Genomic DNA, 23,331 nt, shown 5'->3' with positions numbered 1-23,331 from the left:
ACAAAAAATAACTTCCAGAATAAAGAAAAAACCAAAACATATCACATCAAAGATTTTATTAATTGTCACACAATTAATGTAGTTTATAAAATTGAATGCACAACATGTAACTTATCCTACATAGGATGCACTACAAGGAAGTTAAAAACTAGAGTAACGGAACATTTGAGGGATCTCACTAGCGGGAATACACCAAATAGAAATATATCAGCTGTGGCTAAACATTTTCTTACGCACCATATGGGAGACATATCTATGATGACCATTCAGGGCATAGAAAAAGTTAATTTACCACAACGGGGGGGAGATGTCAGAAGACGGCTTCTCACTAGAGAAGCCTTCTGGATATATAATCTACAAACGAGATACCCCGGTGGTCTTAATAGAAAAAATGAAATAATGTACCATTATCAATAGCTCTTTTGTTTGCATGAATTACATGTTATTTTTATGATGTATATGTAGAAAAACTTTTTTGTGTTTTTTTTTTTCTGTTGTGTTGTTGTTTCTAGTTGTTTTAAATAGAATCAGATGTGAATTAAGTAATGGATTTCCTATGTGTAGGACCTGAGAAAATGGTCATGTGACCCTAGTTAGTTATATCATTGGTCCACTGACATTATATAGGATTTATTGTAGTACTAGAAAGTTCATGCATTGATTAAGATCGTCAGCGATCGAAACGCGTCGCATGTGCTCCACACCTGGGCTTTTTGTACGGAGGCAAGGATTCTTAGTGTTTTGAAGATTTTAATGAACTAATAAAAATTCACTTTTTTATGGAGCTGGAGCGCCTTCCTTTCTTTGCTGCTACATTCCTCCATCTGGATCCAAGATGAAGCTCCGTGCACCTGCTGAGATTGGTGAGCTGGCCTTGGCTTTTTAGCCATTTTTTTTTTCTCTGTTGACTTTATTCACAACTACCCTTTAAAGACCTTTCCCCTTTTAATTGGGCGCCCAAGGCCACGGACCGGGTCGCAGCCACTGTGACATCCCCTTTAAGAGCGACCAGACGCGATACTGAGCACCCCACGGCCCAGGCGGGCGACTCAACTGGGTCTGTAATGATAGGGAATGGTCCACTGTGTCAAAGGCAAAGGACAGGTCCAGGAGGAGGAGCATAGAGTAATGTAGGAGGTAGAGGACAGGACCTTTGTGAGGATCGGTGTGATTGAGGCATGTTTGAAGCATGATGGGAAAACACCAGTTAGTGATAGGCTGAAGAGATGGGATAGGGTTGGGATGAAGACTGTGGTGAGGTTTGGGATGAAGTGGGATGGGGTCAAGTGCGCAGGTGGTGAGATATGATGTAAAGAGTAGTGCAGAAAGTAACATTTTTGTAGATTTGGGGGTGCAGGAAAGGAGGAATTTGGGAAACAAATGTTGAGGTCGAGGTGGTCAAGGCTTGGATATTGAGTTTGAAGGACAGGACCGAGTTAAGGGTTACTCTGAGGCAGCAGACTTCTGGTACAGGGGAAAGTCATTTATAGTGTCCCTGCCCGATCGACCAAACCGCTGCACGACCAGCTCTACCCTCGCCTACTGTATTCTCACCCATCCCTTGTAGATTGTGAGCCCTTGCGGGCAGGGTCTTCTCTCCTCCTGTACCAGTGGTGACTTGTATTGTTTAAAGGGAACCTGTCACCTTGTTTTTTCAGTATGAGATATAAATACCGTTAAATAGGGCCTGAGCTGTGCTTTACAATAGTGTATTTTGTGTACCCTGATTCCCCTCCTATGCTGCCGAAATACCTTACCAAAGTCACCGTTTTCGCCTGTCAATCAAGATGGTCTGGTTAAATGGGCGTGGTGAAATCGCTGTTTCTCTCCCAGATCTTGCTTATCTTTCCGTTGGTGGCGTAGTGGTTTGCGCATGCCCAACATCCGAATTCACTGCGCAGCTGAAGAAAAAGAGCGCAATCTGCGCTATTCCCCTGGTTATCGGTGGGGGTGGCCATCTTTCTGAGGCTGCGCGTGCGCAGATGGTATTGCTCGGCTTCCTGGGGCTTCAGGAAAATGGCCGCGGGATGCCGCGCGTGCGCAGATGGCGATCGCGGCGGCCATTTTCCTGAAGCAGAGATGCGAACTCTGCTTCAGGAAAATGGCCGCCGCGATCTCCACGCGCGGCATCCCGCGGCCATTTTCCTGAACCCCCTGAATAATAATAAAAAACTGCGATGGAGGAAAGATAAGTTTAGTTTTTTCTACATTGAGCTGTAGGAAGTTTGATGAGGAGAGTATGACTGATAGACTGAGATTCTGGAGCAAGAGGAGACTTCTGGGTCAGGGCGTAGTGTCATCAGCATATAGGTGGTACTGGAAGCTGTGGGTCTTTATGAGTTGTCCCAGGACAAAAGGTATAGATGAAGAAGAGTAGGGGTCCCAGGACAAGGCATTGAGGGAAACAGACAGGGAGAAAACAGGATGAGGACATAGAATGGGAGATGATAAATGTGCAGTTGGAAAACTAAGATGAATCCTGGAGAGGGCAAGGTTTGTGATGCCAAGGGAACAAAAGGAGTAGGAGGGAGTGGTAAAAGGTAAAGGACTGGTCTAAAAGGAGGAGTATAGATAATTGTCTAATAATAATAATTACCATTTATAACATGGCTGTCTACATGTAAAAAGGGGTAAACATAATAAAAAAGCAAGTACAGTAGTCATGAAACAATTCCAGTGACCTACGGGTATAGGAGTAGAGAGGTCCCTGCCTGTGAAGCTTTGTCATTTTGATTAGGGCAGTCTGTGTGGTGGGGACAGAAGCCAGATTGTAGGTTATCAAAGAGTGAGTTGCTTAAAGGTGGGGAATGTTCAATGTGAAAAGCCATTCCAGGAACTTGGTGGAGAACAGTAGAGTAATGATAGGTTGGAGAGATGGCTTAGGACCTTTATAAGCGTGGCAGTGAGGTTAGGGAGGGGGTGAGACCAGATGTGCCAACTCAAACAATATGCTTCTCACACACATACTGCATCCCCCTCATATAGCACTGTATAATCCTCATATGGTGTTCTACCCCAAATACTGCAGTGGTTTACCCTCCATATTGTGCTGTATAGCCCCCCAAAATATAACATATCTGTTATGATATGGTGGCCTAGGAGCAGCATGGGGAACACTCTGGAGAAGGTGGGACCTGTACTGACCGCAGACCCTGAACTTAACACCGCAACTAGAAGCAGCCGTGGGATGTACCTAACACTCCCTAGACACCTCGTCACAGCCGGAGATCTAAATACCCCTAAAGATAAGAAAAGGGAAAACTATCTTGCCTCAGAGAAAACCCCCAAAGGATAGACAGCCCCCCACAAATATTGACTGTGAGAGGAGAGGGAAAAAACATACGCAGACTGAAATCATGATTTAGCAAAGGAGGCCGTACTAGCTAGATAGAAAGGAAAGAACAGAGTACTATGCGGTCAGTATTAAAATACTAGAAAATATCCACCACAGAAAAATACATAAGCTCCACATCTAACTAAAGATATGGAGGGTATATCTGCATCTCCAGAGATACCAGCATGGCTGAACAAATCCTTGCACAGACCAAGCTGGACAAAACAAACATGAAAATGAACTGAACTATTAAGTCCACAGCATATGGACAGCAAAAGGCCAAGCCAGAACTTATCTTTGATGAACTGCACAGCAAGCAGGAGAGACCAGGAAAGGATGTGAATCCTCCAGGAACAATGGACAACTGGCACTGACCAAAGGGTGAGGCCAGACTAAATAGTCCAGTCCGAAGTGGCCACACCTGATGACTGCTGTGAAAGACAGACAGCAGCGCTACCACTTATAACCACCGGAGGGAGCCCAAGAGCAGAATTCACAACACATATCCCCACATAGTGCTGAAAAAACATATACATATATATCAGATATCTAATCACAGCTCCCAGCCAGAGAAGAGCTTCTCGAGGGCCGCCGGTTACACCGCCACATGCTACAGAGAACAAAGAGCAGAAGAAGCTGCCAGCCATTGAGCGGGATTTTCACATTCAATGCTCAGCCAATCAGCACTAAGCTGAGCTATAGCTCCACCCACAGGCAGCACCAGAATATTTATCCAGATCCAGTGTTAACCCATTAGTGCCTGCAATGTTTCTAGAGGCAGCAGCCATCCCAGCCCAGTACTATCAGCAGCCCCTTCCCACCACTCCCGAGCCCCAGCAGCTGTCGCTTCTCCTCAGAAGATGTGGGTGGCTCTTAGAAGAGCCTTTGTTTTGTTTTAGAAGAACAGAGACCTTGACCTCCGAAGCCGTAGAGAGTGCAGCCCTGGCGCTTCAGCGCGTACACCACGTCCATGGCGGTGACGGTCTTCCTCTTGGCGTGCTCGGTGTAGGTGATGGTGTCACGGATGACATTTTCCAGGAAGACTTTCAGGACTCCGCGGGTCTCCTCATAGATGAGGCCAGAGATGTGCTTGAAGCCTCCCCTGCGAACGAGATGGCAGGCTTGGTAATGCCCTGGATGTTATCACGGAGAACCTTCCTGTGCCGCTTGGTGCCGCCCTTCCCCAGACCTTTCCTTCCTTTGCCGCCACTAGATATCTTCCAGGTAGTCAGCATAAAACGTCAAATTTCAAAAAATGCCTCATCGTGGCTACCAGTTACACATGAATTTGCCAATTTATGTGCTAAACTTTCTCAATTTTTCATATTTGTTGTGCAGTAATGCAATTCAATTTTCATTTTTCATGTTTGTAAGTTTTGGCGCTAGTTTGCTGCTGCCTTTTTTGTTTGAGTGTTTATGAGTTGGTGACTCTAGGTTCAGCACCTGGTCACACAGTCTATGTTTGGATGTGACGGTCAGTTTTTTGAAATTTGTATTCATTAGCCGTCTGACTGAGCACTCCGCCTTTTAGCCACAGGTGTTTTTAAAGGGACTCTGTCACCTGAATTTGGAGGGAACAATTTTCAGCCATAGGGGCGGGGTTTTCGGGTGTTTGATTTACCCTTTCCTTACCTGCTGGCTGCAATATTGGATTGAAGTTCATTCTCTGCCCTCCGTAGTACATGCCTCCACAAGGCAATCTTGCCTTACGCAGGCGTGTACTATGGAGGACAGAGAATGAACTTCAATCCAATATTGCAGCCAGCATGCAGCCAGCGGGTAAGGAAAAGGTGAATCAAACACCCGAAAACCCCACCCCTATGGCTGAAAATTGTTCTCTCCAAATTCAGGTGACAGAGTCCCTTTAATCCCAGCAGGACCACTACCCCTCCACAGAGATATAGATTTTAGTCTAACAGAGGATTCATGTTCCCATACAGATGAAGACTTTATTCTAAGTGAGGAAAGGCATTGTTAGGTTCTAGTATACAAGAAATGCCTTATCGTGGCTACCAGGTACACATGAATTGGCCAATTTATGTGCTAAACTTTCTCAATTTTTCATATTTCTAGTGCAGTAATGCAATTTAATTTTCATTTTTCATATTTGCAAGTTTTGGCGCTACAGTGTGCTGCTTTTTTGTTTGTCAGCAGAAAACTGACTGCACAGTCCTCCTTTATATAGTCCGTGAGTGGACCAGAAAGAGAACTGCAGCTATGACATGTTTCCAGGACAGGGATGTAAATTAATTTGCATTATCAGCTCCGCCCCTTCCTCTGCTGATTGGCCGAGCACAGAACAGTTAGTGATTTTGAATTTCCCGCTTCTACAGGGATGATGCCAAAAATAGTCAGAAACCTGATTCCTCTCTGCTGTGACACCCTGCTCGGTAATTACAATGTCAGAGCCAGACCTGGAGGTCAATCTGTCAATTATAGTGCTGTATTCTCTCCATCCATATAGTAGTGTATAACCTCCATATACTGCTGTATACCTGTAATGTACTACTGTACCTCCATGTAGTGCTATAAACCCCCACATTGTGCATGGTCAGCAGAACAAAGGAAACCGGGCACTAGGACCCAGTGCTCAGAGAGAACAGCATTCAGTGAAAGGCAACCAATCATCTATACCTACCTGCACTTGCCCCATTGTCACACTATTCCAGCTCCAGATGTAGAATGGATAGGGAACCTCTCGCCATGACCCTCAGCATCCTCCCCATTTAACTATCATCCTCTTATCCCCACCCTCTATTGCAAGATGCATTGATCTGATCTCTTCCTTTTGCTAACACATGAGGTCCAAGTCAGTGCTGCTCCATATTCCACAGAGAGGAGCAGGACACAGACGAGCAGCCACAGCTCTGATGTAGACGGGGTGGGAGGCTCTTAGAAGAGCCTTTGGGTTGTGGGTGCAGAGCACGGAGCAGATCACTTGGCGCTGGTGTACTTGGTGACGGCCTTGGTGCCCTCAGACACGGCGTGCTTGGCCAGCTCTCCGGGCAGCAGCAGGCGCACAGCGGTCTGGATCTCCCGGGAGGTGATGGTGGAGCGCTTGTTGTAGTGAGCCAGGCGGGAGGCTTCCCCTGCAATGCGCTCAAAGATGTCATTGACAAAGGAGTTCATGATGCCCATGGCCTTGGAGGAGATGCCGGTGTCAGGGTGGACCTGCTTCAGCACCTTGTACACATAGATGGCATAGCTCTCCTTCCTGGTCTTCCTCCGCTTCTTACCATCCTTCTTCTGAGTCTTGGTCACAGCTTTCTTGGAGCCCTTCTTGGCTGCTGGTGCAGACTTGGCAGGATCAGGCATGATGAGAGCAGAATGTTCTCTTCACTGGAGAAAGAAATAATGATCCTGCTCCTCCCAGAGCGGCCGTATTTATAGACCGGCCATGCAAATGAGCAATGCTGTCAGATCGCTGTTCTATTGGGTGAGAAAGTCATGTGACCAATGTAAACGTCATGATTTCCGCCCTCTACAGCTCATTGGTGTTTCCACAAGTCTTGTTTCTATTGGTGACTTCAGATTCAGTCAATGGCAGGAGAGGAGGCGGGGCAGCAGCAGGTTATAAAAGGTGCAGGAATCTTCACAGTCACCACACAATACAGTTCTTGATCTGCTGATATCTGTGAGTGCAGTGATGTCTGGACGTGGCAAACAAGGAGGGAAGGTCCGTGCTAAAGCCAAGACCCGCTCATCCCGGGCAGGACTGCAGTTCCCGGTTGGTCGTGTGCATAGACTTCTCCGCAAGGGTAACTATGCTGAGAGGGTGGGCGCCGGTGCTCCGGTGTATCTGGCTGCTGTGCTGGAGTATCTGACCGCTGAGATCCTGGAATTAGCTGGCAATGCCGCCCGGGACAACAAGAAGACCCGCATCATCCCCCGACACCTGCAGCTGGCCGTGCGCAATGATGAGGAGCTGAATAGGCTAATGGGTGGGGTGACCATCGCCCAGGGGGGTGTCCTGCCCAACATCCAGGCCGTGCTGCTGCCCAAGAAGACCGAGAGCAGCAAGGTGAGCAGCAAGTCCGGCAAGAGCAAGTGAGCGCTACTGATCCCATCTATCCACACAACCCAAAGGCTCTTCTAAGAGCCACCCACACCGTCCCCACAAGAGCTGACGCCACTGATCTAACAATACTAATGTATATGATGGAAAATCCATCACTGTCCCCCAGCAGCACCACACTAGGGGATAGGAACAATCTAAATATATATTCTGTATTGTGTATTCTGTATCGTGTAAATTCCTGATGCAAAAAAAATGTTTGATTACGAAATAAAGCTGTATCCCATCCATCCAGTACTGTATATCAGAGGTCCCCAACCTTTTTTGCACCAGGGACCGGCTTTAAGCAAGACCAGTTTTCCATGGCCCGGTGGGGGTGGGACGGGGCTTTGGTCATATGGGGGTGGGGTTATGGAGGGATGGAGCTTAGTGCATACTTATCATATAATTATGACATTTATAATGAGAATGTGACTTTGTTGAATGACTGCATATGCTAGCAATGCACCTTGCGGTGTGTTTACAATGTGCCGCACTGAAGAGACGTGCCACCACAACTTCATGCCCTCAAGCAGCTATTCCGTGTCTTTCATGTGACAGGGCCCAGGGGCATCACTGGAGATCAGATTTTGCAAGTAAAAGGGTCAGTGAGCACGCAGCAGAGCAGACCCAGGCTCAGCAGCAGCAGGCTGCATCCCATATTCCCCCCGCCCCCGCAAAGTGCAGACGAGTCACTGACTCACTCACTGCTTCACCGGCCCGTCCATCGCCCTCGTTGTGGACACAGCAGGAGAGGGTGCTGCACGGTCCTCACTGCAGCTGCTGCTCGTCTTTTCCTGCTTGGCGCTGCCGCTGCTGGACCTCATGTCCTGGACGGTGACCTGGTGGACGCTGCGCTGGGCGACGTGGGGCGCTCTCTCTCTGTCTTCTTGCTCTTAGGATGATGAGCCGACCGGAAGTAACAGGAGAGATGACCCAGCGTCGCCCGGAAGTGTATTGTGTGTATCCATGGTGAGGGCCGGTGGGGGTGAGTATTGCTGCTATTGCAGCTGCGCAGCGCCAGGAGCTGGCGAAACAGCTCAGACAGAGCTCTGTGGCTGTGGACCCCCTGCAGCCGAGGCGCCGCCGGGCGCCGGGGATGATGAGGGATTTAATTGTGCGAGCTCTGACCAGGCGCAGGGCCGCGGAGCTAGCTGTCAGCGGCGCCGCGGACCGGCTGAAAAACCCCAACGGCCCGGTCCTGGTCCGCGGACCGGCGGTTGGGGACCTCTGCTGTATATCATCCATCCATACACCTTGTTGTGGACTCCTCATACTGTTCTGTGTACCCACAAAACTGATCTATTGGTAGAAGAACAGATCAGCTCACCCCACCCCTGTATTTCCCATCAGCAAGCGCTGGAAATGAGCGATCCAAAGATCAGTGCTCCATCAGAGAACTGAGAAAATAAAAATTATTTATTCAAAAGTGGATTAAAATATTTATTTAGCACATAATGTAAATTTCTGTTTATTTATTAAAGGTCAGGATCCCGCTGTGATATCGCTGGTCGTTGCTGAAAGTTCAGAACTTTATTTGGTCATCAGATCGGTGTGTATCGTCGTGTTTGACAGCAAAAGCAACGATGCCAGCGATGTTTTACAATGGTAACCAGGGTAAATATCGGGTTACTAAGCGCAGGGCCACGCTTAGTAACCCGATATTTACCCTGGTTACCATTGTAAAGGTAAAAAAAAAAAAACAGTACATACTCACCCTCTGATGTCTGTCACGTCCCCCGGCGTCCGCGCTGCTGCTCAGCTTCCTGCACTGAATGTGTCAGTGCCGGCCGGAAAGCAAAGCACAGCGGTGACGTCACCGCTCTGCTGTTAGGGCCGGCGCTCACACAGTGCAGGGAAGCGGACGCCGAGGGACGCGAATGTAAGTATGTACTTTTTGTTTTTTTTACATTTAACACTGGTAACCAGGGTAAACATCGGGTTACTAAGCGCGGCCCTGCGCTTAGCAACCCGATGTTTACCCTGGTTACCCGGGGACTTCGGCATCGTTGGTCGCTGAAGAGCTGTCTGTGTGACAGCTCTCCAGCGACCAAACAGCGACGCTGCAGCGATCGGCATCGTTGTCGATATCGCTGCAGCGTCGCTTAGTATGAAGGTACCTTTAGACTCAAGTTTATATACAGTAGACAGGTATACATGAGAATTCCAAGTATTCAGGGTGATCCTGACAAGCACAATGGATACGGCCTGCGGTCATAGATTACAGAACTTGTTCTTCCAGGTTGGGGGATGCTTGGAGAAAAGTCCATGTACATGGTTAATTCAGGGAACAAGATGGTAGACAAATTGGTTTCCTTCACAATTTTCATTAAAAGTTGAAACATGGTGCAGGAGAAAAGAATATGCATCAGATGGAGGACATAAAGCGACAACACAGGCTCAGTCAAAACTGCGTAATAAGAGCACTCATAATGACACAGGGGGAGTTGAACAAATCATGTGATCATATATAGTAACCTGGTTTACAGATAGAAATACAAACAGAATGAAGGTAGAGTTAAAAAACAATAAAATAAAAGCAAAAAACAGCCCTAACAAACTAATATTGATACATAATTTTTTTACGCATAGTCAAACCGTAACTTATCACATACATCTCGCTTTGTTACACATCACCATAGACAAACGTTGTCTTTTCAAGTACATGGTATTGAGAAAGTCCCCAGATCAGACAGAAGAGGGGACTACAGGAATCGTTTATGCCCAAAAGAAGCCTATTGGATGTGTCACTTAGTCACCTGTATTCCGAAAGGACTGAATATGCGTAAAGAAACATTTAGTGATTTCAAATTTCCTGCTTCTACCACAATGCAAAAAAGCCGCAAATCTGATTAATCTCTGTGGTGACATCCTGCTTGTAATAATTTCAATGAAAGTCAACCTGGAAATAAATCAATCATTGTGAGGTCTATCGTGCTAGATGCTCTCCATCCACATTGTGATGTATACCCCCATACAGTGCTATGTAAAATTCCATATACTGCTGTATACCCGGAATATACTACTGTATTGCTCCTTGCAGTGCACATAAAGTGTTTTATACCCTCCATATTGTGCTTTGTTCATTTATCTTAGCAGCAATAAACAAGTGATCGGTTTCTCCATTAATGACAATGTGAGATTCAGACCTAGAAATACATCAGTCTTTGGGACTGCACTTTTTTTTTTGCAATTTCACCGCACTTTGAATTTTTTTCCCGTTTTCCAGTTAGCGATATGGCAAAACCAATGGGGTCGGTCACAATTACAACTCGTCCTGCAAAAAAACAAGCACTCACATGGCCATATTGACAGAAAAATAAAAAAGTTATAGCTTTCGGAAGAAGGGGAACAAAAAAAACAAAAAACCCAAGGTCGCAAAGGGCTTAAAGGAAGTGCGGGAGATCATCTCTGCAGGCTGCCGATTCGTCCACTTTGCTGACTGGATCTGCTCTCTCTTGTCGACCCCGTCTCTGTGTGGTCCCGGCTGCCCTTCCACTGACGGCGACACTCCACTCACTCCTGGGGATTTCCATGCTGCTGCTCCAAATCTGTCTCCATTTTGCTAAGAGGACAGGTGAGCTAGGTAGCCCTGAGCAGAGGTGCCAGCTACCTTTATACTGGCTTCTATGCTCTCTGAGACCCCCGGGATTTCTGGGTCACATGCCTCCTGGTGTTGTCACCTCACTCCCCCGGCAGGAAGCATCACCCGCATCACCACACACACACCCACTAGTGTATTTTCCCCACGGGGCGCGTAACTGTTGCGTTATTGGCCGTGTCACTGGCTCAGCATACCGCCGACCTCCCAAATCGCGGCACTCCAGGACTGGGCAGGCACAGTGCATACTCACCACCCCTGAGCTACGCCAGAGCCGTCCATCACCAGTCAGGGCATCCACACACAAGTGAGAGCCCCCCTTCCAGGTTATGGCTGGTAGGTCCTAACCTCAGGCCCCACCACAAGGATCCCGGTGGGAGTGTGCACGCAGACTTTAGAGAGAGTTTGGCGCCATAGATTCTCAGATAGAGACATTGTTTGGTAGTAGGACTGAGCGAACCAGAGCTTGATACTCACCCTATTATTGGGAGCTTATGTACAGAACGCCTAACAGAATTGTAATGTTAGAGAATTGTTAAGTTTGTGAATCTCTGCGCTGCCGCCTGTTGCACTCATGTAATTACACCCCTGCTCCTGGGTAACTCTTGGTGCGTACAGCAAGATCTAAAATTGTCACTGTGTGTAAACAGCAACTCATTTTCAACTGCGTTTCACAACACCAGCGAAGCCTATGAGATTTCAGAAATCTCATCCACACACATTGGTCTTTCTTGTCATCAGTAATTTGTGCTTTGCACGTTTTTTTTACATAGTGCGTCACTTCTTTCAGCGTTTTTCACCCCTAGATTTGAATGGGTAGTGAAAAAAACGCACCAAAACCACAGGTACCATGTTTTGCTGCGTTTTTTGTGCCAAAACCTGATTCTAAAGAATTGGACTTTTCTTTTTCATCACTAAACTTTATCAGCATGCACAAAAGACAAAGCTAGCATGCCAAAATCGCCGCAAAAAAAGTATCAAAAACATTTTTTTCGCCAAGAGATCAAATTTTGCTGCTGAAAAAACGCCTAGTGCGAACCTTCCCTTAGAGTGCTGTGATCGGACAGTCAATCTGTCATCGCAGTTATTTGAGATTCCTCCAGAAGTGGGGAAGGTGATCTGGCCCTATAACAGCTGGCCTAACCTAAGCCCCAGGACTTCAGCCCTGGTAAGGGCAGTCCACATGTGCCACAACACAGGAGTGTTTCTTTTTGTTTGCCCATGTGTGCTACAGGTCCCCTGAAGAAACATATTTGATGAAACGCGTTGGGACGCACAGGGAGTGTGCAGGGCCTCCATTGTAAGGGTCACATGTGGACTGCCCATGTCAGGGCGAGAGTCTTGGGGCATAGGTTAGGACAGCAGTTATAGGGTTTTATAGGGCCTCTCACCGCCTCTCCAAGAGGAATCACATTCTCCTTGGTGTCACACGTGGTGCACAGTGCTATGTGGAGGGTAACAGCATCATATGGAGGGTGTATACTACATGGTGGCATACAGCACAATATGGGGTGTGTATATATTTGGATATCTCCCCCATATACACCACACTGTGCCACCATATGGGATATGAGGACGGTGCAGTAACATAGGCTCATACTGCAATGCACTAGTGCTACCACTAGGAGCAGCATCTGCCCACAATACTCATTAATGCACGATGCCCATCACAGATCACAAATATGAACGTGTGGTCACCTTACTGTGGGTTTATTACTCAGCACCTCGCACTGCAGGACATGGAAGAGAGGAGGGTGTAAAACCAGACACTGGACAAGTGCGTGTCAGTCACAGCAGGTTGTAAACCATCAGTCTCTCCCTCTAATAACCTACCTTTGCCTGACATTGCCATCTCCGTGTGTGGTTCCACCATTACTCCCAAGCAACATGCCCGCTGCCTTGGGGTCATCCTTGATTCCGAGCTTTCTTTCACCCCCCACATCCGATCACTGGCTCACTCTTCTTATCTGCATCTCAAAAATATTTCTAGAATTCGCCCGTTTCTTACTTTCGACTCTGAAAAAACTCTTACTGTCTCACTTATTCATTCTCGTCTGGACTATTGTAAATCTCTACTAATCGGCCTCCCTCTTACCAAACTCTCCCCGCTCCAATCTGTCCTGAATGCTGCTGCCAGGATTATATTCCTCACCAACCGTTACACCGACGCCTCTACCTTGTGCCAGTCATTACACTGGCTACCCATCCACTCCATAATCCAGTACAAAACTACTACCCTCATCCACAAAGCACTCCGTGGCTCAGCACCACCCTACATCTCCTCTCTGGTCTCAGTCTACCACCCTACCCGTGCCCTCCGCTCATGACCTCAGGTTAGCATCCTCAATAATGAGAAGCTCCCATTGCCGTCTCCAAGATTTTACACGTGCTGCGCCAATTCTTTGGAATGCACTACCTAGGTTAATACGATTAATCCCCAATCCCCACAGTTTTAAGCGTGCCCTAAAAACGCATTTGTTCAGACTGGCCTACCGCCTCAACGCATTAACCTAACTATCCCTGTGTGGCCTAATAAAAAAAACAAAAAACATAATCAGGTTCCTCTCATCATGTTCTCATACACTTTATGCAGTTAATAGCCCTCTGTGTCTGTACTGCTACACACTTAGGCAGTTAACTGGTTCATGCAGCTTTACATGAACACCCGAGCCTTACACTATGGCTGGTCCAAATAACTAAAGCAATTGTTACCATCCACCTCTCGTGTCTCCCCTTTTCCTCATAGTTTGTAAGCTTGCGAGCAGGGCCCTCATTCCTACTGGTATCTGTTTTGAACTGTGATTTCTGTTATGCTGTAATGTCTATTGTCTGTACAAGTCCCCTCTATAAGTTGTAAAGCGCTGCAGAATATGTTGGCGCTATATAAATAAAATTATTATTATCAGTCCCACTGTTCCAATCCAATAGTGACAGGATTATATCCACTGCCAGGTACAACCCTTGTAAACTCTGAGTTTTATGCCAAATAACAGATCTGTCCATACAGAACATCACACCAGAGATCAGCGGTGTCAGCTCTTGTGGTGACTGTGTGGGTAGCTTTTAGAAGAGCCTTTGTGTTGTGTGGATGATACAGGATCAGTGACAACCAAATGTGTGGACAGAATATAAAGTACTATGTTGGGGAATATTCATCAGTATATGAACGGTATACAGCAGCATTTTGTTTACAGCTCTATATGGGTGGAAGGTATGAGCACTGTTGTGGTAGCCCCTTCCAAAGAGCTAATTTCAGCTGAGATATAAACAATCTCCAGCTCTGCCATTGATATAAAAATAAAATGAAATAAATATGATGCAACGGAGGGAAGAAAATACACAGCCAGCGTCTGTCCGTGTACAGTTCTTGTCTGGTTCTCAGAAGCCCAGTCACAAGTCTGTATTACTAGAGAGATAAGAAAGTGGGAATGGCTTCTTACATTACCTAAGAGAAGACTAGTTGGCAAATTATTTTCAAACTAGTTCTACCGAGCTTACTATAGGTTCAGAGACAAAGTATTGTTTAACACAGACCCCTCTATATCAGAACGCCGTGTTATTGCTTTTATGAATAACTTTATAAAGCCAATACTAAAATACAGAATTTGCAAAGATATATAGGTTGAATTGTTTAAAATAATAATCAATGCAAGTATAAATATTTACCATAACAGCACTATATAAAGTGTGCCTATACTTAGGAAATCCCATCACTATATGTTGGTATTATTATCTATCATCAGCAACAGTATTCTGTGTATAATAAAAAAAAAAAAAAATGCACCAGAGATCAGCGGCGTCAGCTCTGGTGGTGACGGTGTAGGTGGCTCTTAGAAGAGCCTTTGGGTTGTGTGGATGGTTCGGGGTCAGTGTTGATCACTTGCTCTTCTTGCTGCTCTCGGTCTTCTTGGGCAGCAGCACGGCCTGGATGTTGGGCAGGACGCCCCCCTGGGCGATGGTCACCCCACCCAGCAGCCTGTTCAGCTCCTCGTCATTGCGCACAGCCAGCTGCAGGTGTCGGGGGATGATGCGGGTCTTCTTGTTGTCCCGGGCGGCATTGCCAGCTAATTCCAGGATCTCAGCGGTCAGATACTCCAGCACAGCAGCCATATACACCGGAGCACCGGCGCCCACCCTCTCAGCATAGTTACCCTTGCGGAGAAGTCTGTGCACACGACCAACCGGGAACTGCAGTCCTGCCCGGGATGAGCGGGTCTTGGCTTTAGCACGGACCTTCCCTCCTTGTTTGCCACGTCCAGACATCACTGCAATAATGAATAAAGAACTATTGTGTGGTGAGTGCTGCAGGTTGAGCCTTTTATAACCTGCTGCTGCCCCGCCTCCTCTCCTGTCATTGGCTGAATCTGAAGTCACCAATGGGAACAAGACTTGTGGAAACACCAATGAGCTGCAGTGGGTGGAAATCATTGCATGGTACAATGGTCACATGACTTTCTCACCCAATAGAACAGCGATCTGACAGCATTGCTCATTTGCATGGCCGGTCTATAAATACGGCCGCTCTGGGAGCAGGATCATTATTTTCTTTCTCCAGTGAAAAGAACATTCTGCGATCATCATGCCTGATCCTGCCAAGTCTGCACCAGCAGCCAAGAAGGGCTCCAAGAAAGCTGTGACCAAGACTCAGAAGAAGGATGGTAAGAAGCGGAGGAAGACCAGGAAGGAGAGCTATGCCATCTATGTGTACAAGGTGCTGAAGCAGGTCCACCCTGACACCGGCATCTCCTCCAAGGCCATGGGCATCATGAACTCCTTTGTCAATGACATCTTTGAGCGCATCGCAGGGGAAGCCTCCCGCCTGGCTCACTACAACAAGCGCTCCACCATCACCTCCCGGGAGATCCAGACCGCTGTGCGCCTGCTGCTGCCCGGAGAGCTGGCCAAGCACGCCGTGTCTGAGGGCACCAAGGCCGTCACCAAGTACACCAGCGCCAAGTGATCTGCTCTGTGCTCTGCACCCACAACCCAAAGGCTCTTCTAAGAGCCACCCACCCCATCTACATCAGAGCTGTGGCTGCTCGTCTGTTCTGCTGCACTGACCAGCATTGTAAGGGATGATCTGCAAAATATACTGCAGAAATTATTTAATGACTGATCACCAGTATGGATTCCTGAAAAATGTCTCTTAACCCAAATGTTGGGTGTCTATGAGAAGGTAAGTGCCAATCTGGCTGCATTATAAACATCCAATGTGATATCTGGACTGATTATACTGAACCACAGAACGGCCTCATACCAGCACTGCAGAACCTGGGAATATAGAATACATGCAGATGGGAGAAGAACTGGCTAAAAGAATGGGAAACTGGTGTTATAAATGGCACATTAAATGCAATATGGAGTGGGGACTGCAGGGATCTTTACTGGGAGCAGTGGGGACCCCAAGTTATTGTTCGGACCAATTATTTTTTATAACCAATAATGGCCTTGTGGATGGGACTGAGTACACTGTCAGCCTTTGCTATTGACTCCATCATGCAGGATAATAAACTGACCTTGACATTACAATGCCATTATTATTATACATTTATATAGCGCCATTTATTCCATGGCGCTTTACACATGAAAGGGGCGAATATAGACAAGTACAATAGACATGAGTAACACAAGGCACACACCAGTACAGAGGGAGGGAGGACCCGGCCCTATTTATAGAGGGGAAACATCTAGAATACAGAATCCAGTTTGCGGCACGTGTTAAAAATCAAATATTAAAAAGGCGGCACCTCCTCCTGCTGTCACCTATCACTTATCCCAGAGCGCGGGGTCCTAGTGCCGTCTGCCTCCAGTGCTCTCCTGGGAATAGGCGCAGAGGAGCTGTTAACTCCTTCACTGCTTGGCGATATTTTCAGCAGTTTTTCATTGTTCTGTCTACATTTTCTGATATAACGCGCCCTTCACTCCCCAGAGCGGCGGAGGCTCCGGATCAATGATAAACTCACAATCACTGATCTGTTCCTAGGTCTGAATCCCACTTGTCTATAACAGGAGCTACATGAGCAAAGCACAGTACGGAGGGTGTACAGCGCTATATGGGGGTATGAGGCACAATATGGATTTATACAGCAGTATATTGGGGTATAAGGCACAATATGAGATTTATACAGCGCTATATGGGGGTATAAGGCACAATATGGATTTATACGGCAGTATATGGGGGTATAAGGCACAATATGGATTTATACGGCAGTATATGGGGGTATAAGGCACAATATGGATTTATACAGCAGTATATGGGGGTATAAGGCACAATATGGATTTATACAGCAGTATATGGTGGTATAAGGCACAATATGGATTTATAAGGCACAATATGGATTTATACAGCAGTATATGGGGGTATAAGGCACAATATGGATTTATACGGCAGTATATGGGGGTATAAGGCACAATATGGATTTATACAGCAGTATCTGGGGGTATAAGGCACAATATGGATTTATACAGCAGTATATGGGGGTATAAGGCACAATATGGATTTATACAGCAGTATATGGGGGTATAAGGCACAATATGGATTTATACGGCAGGATATGGGGGTATAGAGGAGGATATGGAGATGAAGCACAATATGGGGGTATACAGCAGGAAGTGGAGGGCAAATAGCACTATATGGGGGTATAAAGAAGGATATATAGCACTATATGGAGTATACAGCAGGATATGGAGGGTATACAGCAAGATGTAGAGCGCAAATGGCAGTATATGGGGGTATACAGCACTATATGTGCATCTCTGATTTCTCTCGGTCTCCCGTCGCCATTGATCCGAGCAGGAGGTCACCGGGGAGGACTCCGGTCTGTGACTAGATGTAACGTCCTCGCGATAAAAGCGGGAAAATGACAGGAAAAAGTGCGGGAAATTCAAACTCCCCAACAGTTCTGTGCTCCGCCCACATGTGAGGAGAAGCCGCAGCTCCTGCTGCTGGGGGAGGGGCTGGTGATCGCCCGGTGCCCGGATGGCTGCAGTCTGCTCTGCGGGAGCTGGAAACATCGGGCACTAAAGGGTTAACACCAAGTGACTGCCGGGAAGTGACCCTGTGGGCGGAGCCATAACCCTGCTGAGCGCTGAATATGAAATTCCCGCCCAACGGCTGAGAGTTTCTCCCGCTCTTTGTTCTCCTCAGTGTAACACGTGGTGCACAGCGCTATATGGAGGGAAATGATATATGGCCGTATACAGCACTATATGAAGGGTGTATGGTGCTATTTGGGCATAGACCGCATCACAGGGAGGAATACAGCACGATATGCAGTGTATGAGGCATTATATGGGGTGTGACACTATCTGGCCGTATATAGCACAGTATTACTGCTGAGGGCAGACACAGCGCTATTTCCGGGGTATATAGGGATAGTCTTCACTATATGTGGACAAAGTGATAGAGAAGGGGAAATGGGAAAGAGTCCGCTCACCCGAGGGGCAGCACGGAGAAGCCTGGAACCAGCAGAGGCCAAACAGAGGAGCGAGGAGGCAGGAGGTGTGTAAGATAATATCCACATGTATTACAGAAAGATGAATGAAAATTCCCTCAGTGATCCAGTGTGACCGAGTCCTGCGCCTTCCAGCTCTTTGGGTCTCAGTCACACTGGAGCTGTCAGGCACTTTTAATTCATTTTTCTACAATAAATGTGGATGTTATCGTACATAGCTGCTGCCTCGATGGTTTTTCGTTCCTCTATATGTGGAAAAAACACTATTTTGATATACACATCAGTATATAGCGCTATATGGAGGGTTTCAGCACTATACGTATGTATACGGCACACTTTGGAGGGCGTAAAACACTACACGGACATATACAGAACTATATGTTGGTATATAGAACTATACAGACGGTATATAGCACAATACTGAGGTTCAGAGCACTATATGGAGATATGTGGAGCTATTCCACTATATGGAGCTGTGTGATACAGACAAGGCGCCTCAACTAAGAAATAAGCAGCAGCTGCCCGCGTCCTTCTGTAAGGCTAGGTTCACATTGCGTTAGGGCAATCCGTTTAGCGCTAGCGCTAACGCAATGTTTATTTAGGGGCCGTGTTTGGGGTCGCGTTAACGTCCCCACTCTCGCAGATCCCCGATCTGCGGGAGCGGGGAACGGACCTCGGGCGCGCCGCGGACGCTGCAAGCAGCGTCCGAGGCGCGTCACAGAAGAACGGCACATCACTAGCGCGAGCCGAAAAAGGCACGCGCTAGTGATGCGCTGCAGGAGAAATTGACATTGCTGTCAATGGGCACGGTAACGGCCCCGTTGCACGGCGTTAATTGCGACATTTTCGCCGTGCAACGCTGTCCGTTAGCGTGCACACATTAACGCTATGTGAACCCAGCCTAAGCGATATCTATAACTCTGTACGTAACCCCTTTCTCATGTTCAGCACCATGGAATTAATGGTGCTATATAAATAAATAATATAGGGGCACAGCCTTCATGTTACTGACAGGTGGGCATTTCCCTCTCACATCCTGTGTCTAGATGTGGGGCGCTATGTGAGGATTGGGGGGATCTAGGTTGATATGATGAGGGGGCTCCACTATACAGCGCAGTGTACGGGGATATGGGAGTACAGCGCCATCAGAGGCCGCTGCTGCAGAACCTCGTGTAGACATGATGTGACCCGTTCCTGCATTATCACAGCCTGTAACCAGTGTGAACTGCGGAGACCCAGCAGCACTTCATGGAGGAGGGAACAAGGAGATTTCTGGGAGTTGTGATGAGCTTCCCCTGCATAATGATTGGATGCAGACAGCCAATGGAGTGTAGGGGGCGTGTTTCACATAAACCAATGAGAACGATCACATGAGTATAAATTCCCTGCTCTTGTTGCTCCTCTCATCACATCTGTGTTCATCTCTACAGAGCTATGGCCAGAACTAAGCAGACCGCCCGTAAATCCACTGGAGGGAAAGCTCCCCGCAAGCAGCTGGCCACTAAGGCTGCCAGGAAGAGCGCTCCGGCCACTGGTGGAGTGAAGAAGCCGCACCGCTACCGGCCAGGAACAGTCGCTCTCCGGGAGATCCGCCGTTACCAGAAGTCCACTGAGCTGCTGATCCGTAAGCTTCCCTTCCAGCGCCTGGTGAGGGAGATCGCCCAGGACTTCAAGACCGATCTGCGCTTCCAGAGCTCGGCAGTCATGGCCCTACAGGAGGCCAGTGAGGCTTATCTGGTGGGGCTGTTCGAGGACACCAACCTGTGCGCCATCCATGCCAAGAGGGTCACTATCATGCCCAAAGACATCCAGCTGGCCCGCAGGATCCGTGGGGAGAGAGCATAGATCCGTCCCGGGCACCGAAGACAACACAAAGGCTCTTCTCAGAGCCACCAAATCCTCCCACTAAGGAGCCAATTACTCACCTCTCCAGATCTTGCACTGGATCCTTGTGCCATTAGCCTCCATTATGTTATGTGGAGATGGGCTATTTTCTTTTTTGGTTCACTTCTGAAAATAAATCACAATTTAGTTAATAAGTGATGAGCAAATGTGCTTGGATAAGGTATTATTTGACCATGATCATGTGCTAGCGGTGTCTTGAGCGTGCTCGAAAAATATTTGTGTCTCCGCGGCTGCATGTCTCGCTCCCAGTAGACAGCCACGACACATTCATCGATCGCCCAACAGCCGTGAGACATCTGCTAGGACTCAAACTAGTGATGGGCAGTCCGGCTCTTTTTGGTGATCCGGCTCTCATGGCTCCGCTCACTAAAAAGAGCCGGCTCTTTCGGCTCACAAAACGGATCCCTATTGCTATCTGTTCAGGCGTCCGAAACTCCGCCCACCTACCGCAGAAACTCCGCCCACTTCTTAGAGCCAATTAAATTGAAGAGTGGGTGGGGTTTTGCTCAGGTGAGCGGAGTTCCACATGCCGAAGCCCAGGATTTTACGCCCAGTGAGAGCCATTCAGGAATTTTAGTGGCTCTCACTGGCGTGCCGGCTCTTATCGTTCACAGCAGGGAGCCGGCTCTTTGTGTCGGCTCGTTCGTGAACGACGCATCACTAACTCAAACCTATGTTTTTTTTCTTAGCACGCTGAAAAAGCTAGTACATGAGCATGCTCTCGTAACACCTTATCCGGGCACGTTCGCTCATCACTATGTAACAGATATGTGCCTCCATCAGTCTCAAGAGCGAAAAGGATGATGTAATATCAGTGCTAAAAAGTTCAATTCTTTTCAAAAGGGAGCCCCGATTCCTGACTCCATGCCACACTCATTTAAAACATTGATTCCCAAACAGGTAAGGATAGACCGATTGCCCTTCTCAATTCAAATGTTAAAAAATTTTAGCAATGTGTCTGAATCTGTGGTTACCTTATATGACCCACAAAGACCAAGTGGGATTTGTGCCTTTTAGACAAGGGGGAGACAACACCAGAAGGGCAGTCGATCTCCTAGAAATACAAAAAGAAAATATGGAGAATCTACTCTCCTCCTAAGTTTGGACACTGAGAAGGCGTTTGATCTCCTTAGTTGACCCTTTATGCTTAAGGCCCTTTTATAAAAGCTGTTGATGGATTATACTCTAGTCCCTTATCTACGATACCTTCCTCATAGCTCCTCTAAACCAATTAAGATTAAATACGGCACCAGACAGGGGTGCCCACTTTACCCTTACTTTTCATCCTTTGCATTAAGCCTATGGCTGCTGCTATCGGAGCATCACCAATTATTAGAGGTGTTCGGGTTAAAGACAAAAAATTCAAATGATCCCTTTTTGCAGACGATATCCTCCTAACACGCACAAAGCCTCATACATCGCTCCCCAACCTCAAAACTCAAGTTAAACTGAAGCCCTCTGAATGACTCCCACCTAGATCATCTCCAGAGTAACTTAATACAACTGGCGAACCACCTCTCACAACCTCGCACTCTATACGAGAACAGTTTCCCTCCATTATATAGAGAAATGTGATCCTTATAGACGATAATGGAAATCACTCCCTCTCTCACTATTTGGACGCATCTCAGCAATAACTATTCTCTTAAAGATTTTATATCTTTTTGAGACTTTACCCATATTGGTCCAACTCAGAGATTCACTTACTTTTCAAGCAGTCATTTCAAATTTCATTATTGTGAGGCATCGCACGATCCCATCGTGGTCTTCTAAACCTGCCTATATGAAATGAATGGAGACTGAAAAGTTATGGTTAGCCCCAGCTCACCCCCAACCCCCTGATCTAGAATGGGGCTTACAATTCTCCTTCAATAGGCCTTTTAGGTCCAATGATGCACACAAGGAATATCAGGAGGATCTGGTCAAAAAAATTTTCAATCTGGCATCACTGAACTCCGCTCTTCCTTCCTTTTCCATTTGAATTTCCCTGGAAGTCTAAGCCACTCAGTGGCAGGGGTATGGACTCAGTCTGGTTTAACTTCGCCAACAAAGTTCTCTCTTCTAATTCCAAGGTCTACAGACATCCATTCCTACCTCCTTCGAGAGACCATGGAAGAATACTTCAACAACAAAAGGTTTAATATCTAATATTTACAATATGTTTCAGACTCCAGACAGAATCCATAACTAGACACTCCTATGCTCAAATGGGAGGAATATCTGGGTAAAATAGAGTGGAGAAATGTTTGGACCAGATCAACTAAGACTGCATCTTTTATTTCATACAAAGAAAAATCAGAACAAAATCCTTCATCTCTGGTACCACACGCCTGAATTTTTACATAAAATTGACTCATCTATTCCTCCACTTTTCTGGCGGTGCTCCCTACCTAAAGGTTCTATTTTTCAGATCTGCTCTTTGAGTAAACCATTTTGGGTGAAAGTCCAACACCTCACTAAGCAAGTGTTTGGAGTAGATTGTCCCTCTAGATGTTTAGCTCTTTCTATTACATTTTTCCGAGTCCATATCTAAGAGATCCATCAGATCGCTTTTACATTTGCTGACGGCAGCAAACCTCTCCACCATCCCAACTAGATCTATATTCTCGCATCAAGAATATCAGGAATCCTGAGTACCAGGGAGCAACTATTGACAATACTGTAGTAAACCTATTTTGGTCTCCTTGGACTTTTGGGCTATGTGAAATATATGACTTCTATGAGATGGATACAACTAGGTCACAACATTCTATATCATATCCCTTCCCCATTTCTTTTTATCTGAGTCAGTGTTGGTTTGTGAGCTTTCACACTATATTCACATAAAGGTTTAACCGAAAGTCAAGTTACAGAATAATATTGGTTAGCCAGCTATAAATGAGTGGAAAATTTAAAATGGCTAAATTTTTCTCTCCCTGTAAAAATCTTAAGATTTTAATAAAAATTGCATTTTTTGTTAAAAAAAAAGTTCACAGCAGAGATC

At 46.8% G+C, this 23,331-nt stretch overlaps 5 protein-coding genes and 1 pseudogene across 5 annotated transcripts in view; 3 read left to right on the top strand and 3 right to left on the bottom strand.

Annotated features, from left to right (window-relative positions):
- Window positions 1-23,331, top strand: part of LOC143777006 (E3 ubiquitin/ISG15 ligase TRIM25-like) — a 334,722-nt gene that overhangs the window by 295,263 nt on the left and 16,128 nt on the right. The gene's annotated exons all lie outside the window — the stretch shown is intronic.
- LOC143773494 (histone H4-like) lies at window positions 4,208-5,987 on the bottom strand (annotated as a pseudogene).
- On the bottom strand, window positions 6,207-6,692 carry LOC143774078 (histone H2B 1.1-like). Its single transcript, XM_077261373.1, has one exon. It carries the CDS (start codon window positions 6,647-6,649, stop codon window positions 6,269-6,271), a length of 381 nt encoding a protein of 126 aa, XP_077117488.1. The 5' UTR covers window positions 6,650-6,692; the 3' UTR covers window positions 6,207-6,268.
- On the top strand, window positions 6,956-7,627 carry LOC143774077 (histone H2A.J-like). The gene has a single exon (XM_077261372.1). The coding sequence runs from the start codon at window positions 6,981-6,983 to the stop codon at window positions 7,383-7,385; it is 405 nt and encodes a 134-aa protein (XP_077117487.1). The 5' UTR covers window positions 6,956-6,980; the 3' UTR covers window positions 7,386-7,627.
- LOC143774076 (histone H2A type 1-like) lies at window positions 14,764-15,252 on the bottom strand. The gene has a single exon (XM_077261371.1). It carries the CDS (start codon window positions 15,250-15,252, stop codon window positions 14,866-14,868), a length of 387 nt encoding a protein of 128 aa, XP_077117486.1. The 3' UTR covers window positions 14,764-14,865.
- Window positions 15,545-15,986, top strand: LOC143774075 (histone H2B 1.1-like). Its single transcript, XM_077261370.1, has one exon. It carries the CDS (start codon window positions 15,569-15,571, stop codon window positions 15,947-15,949), a length of 381 nt encoding a protein of 126 aa, XP_077117485.1. The 5' UTR covers window positions 15,545-15,568; the 3' UTR covers window positions 15,950-15,986.

The sequence above is a fragment of the Ranitomeya variabilis genome, chromosome 5 (genome assembly GCF_051348905.1).
Source record: "Ranitomeya variabilis isolate aRanVar5 chromosome 5, aRanVar5.hap1, whole genome shotgun sequence".
NCBI classification, from domain to species: domain Eukaryota; kingdom Metazoa; phylum Chordata; class Amphibia; order Anura; family Dendrobatidae; genus Ranitomeya; species Ranitomeya variabilis.
The sequence above is the reverse complement of the archived record's forward strand: the minus strand, read 5'-3'. Positions and strand labels throughout refer to the sequence as shown.

Bases quoted from the DNA above. Each gene is read 5' to 3' on its own strand.
- LOC143774078 (XM_077261373.1), bottom strand. From the start codon at position 6,649: ATGCCTGATCCTGCCAAGTCTGCACCAGCAGCCAAGAAGGGCTCCAAG.
- LOC143774077 (XM_077261372.1), top strand. From the start codon at position 6,981: ATGTCTGGACGTGGCAAACAAGGAGGGAAGGTCCGTGCTAAAGCCAAG.
- LOC143774076 (XM_077261371.1), bottom strand. From the start codon at position 15,252: ATGTCTGGACGTGGCAAACAAGGAGGGAAGGTCCGTGCTAAAGCCAAG.
- LOC143774075 (XM_077261370.1), top strand. From the start codon at position 15,569: ATGCCTGATCCTGCCAAGTCTGCACCAGCAGCCAAGAAGGGCTCCAAG.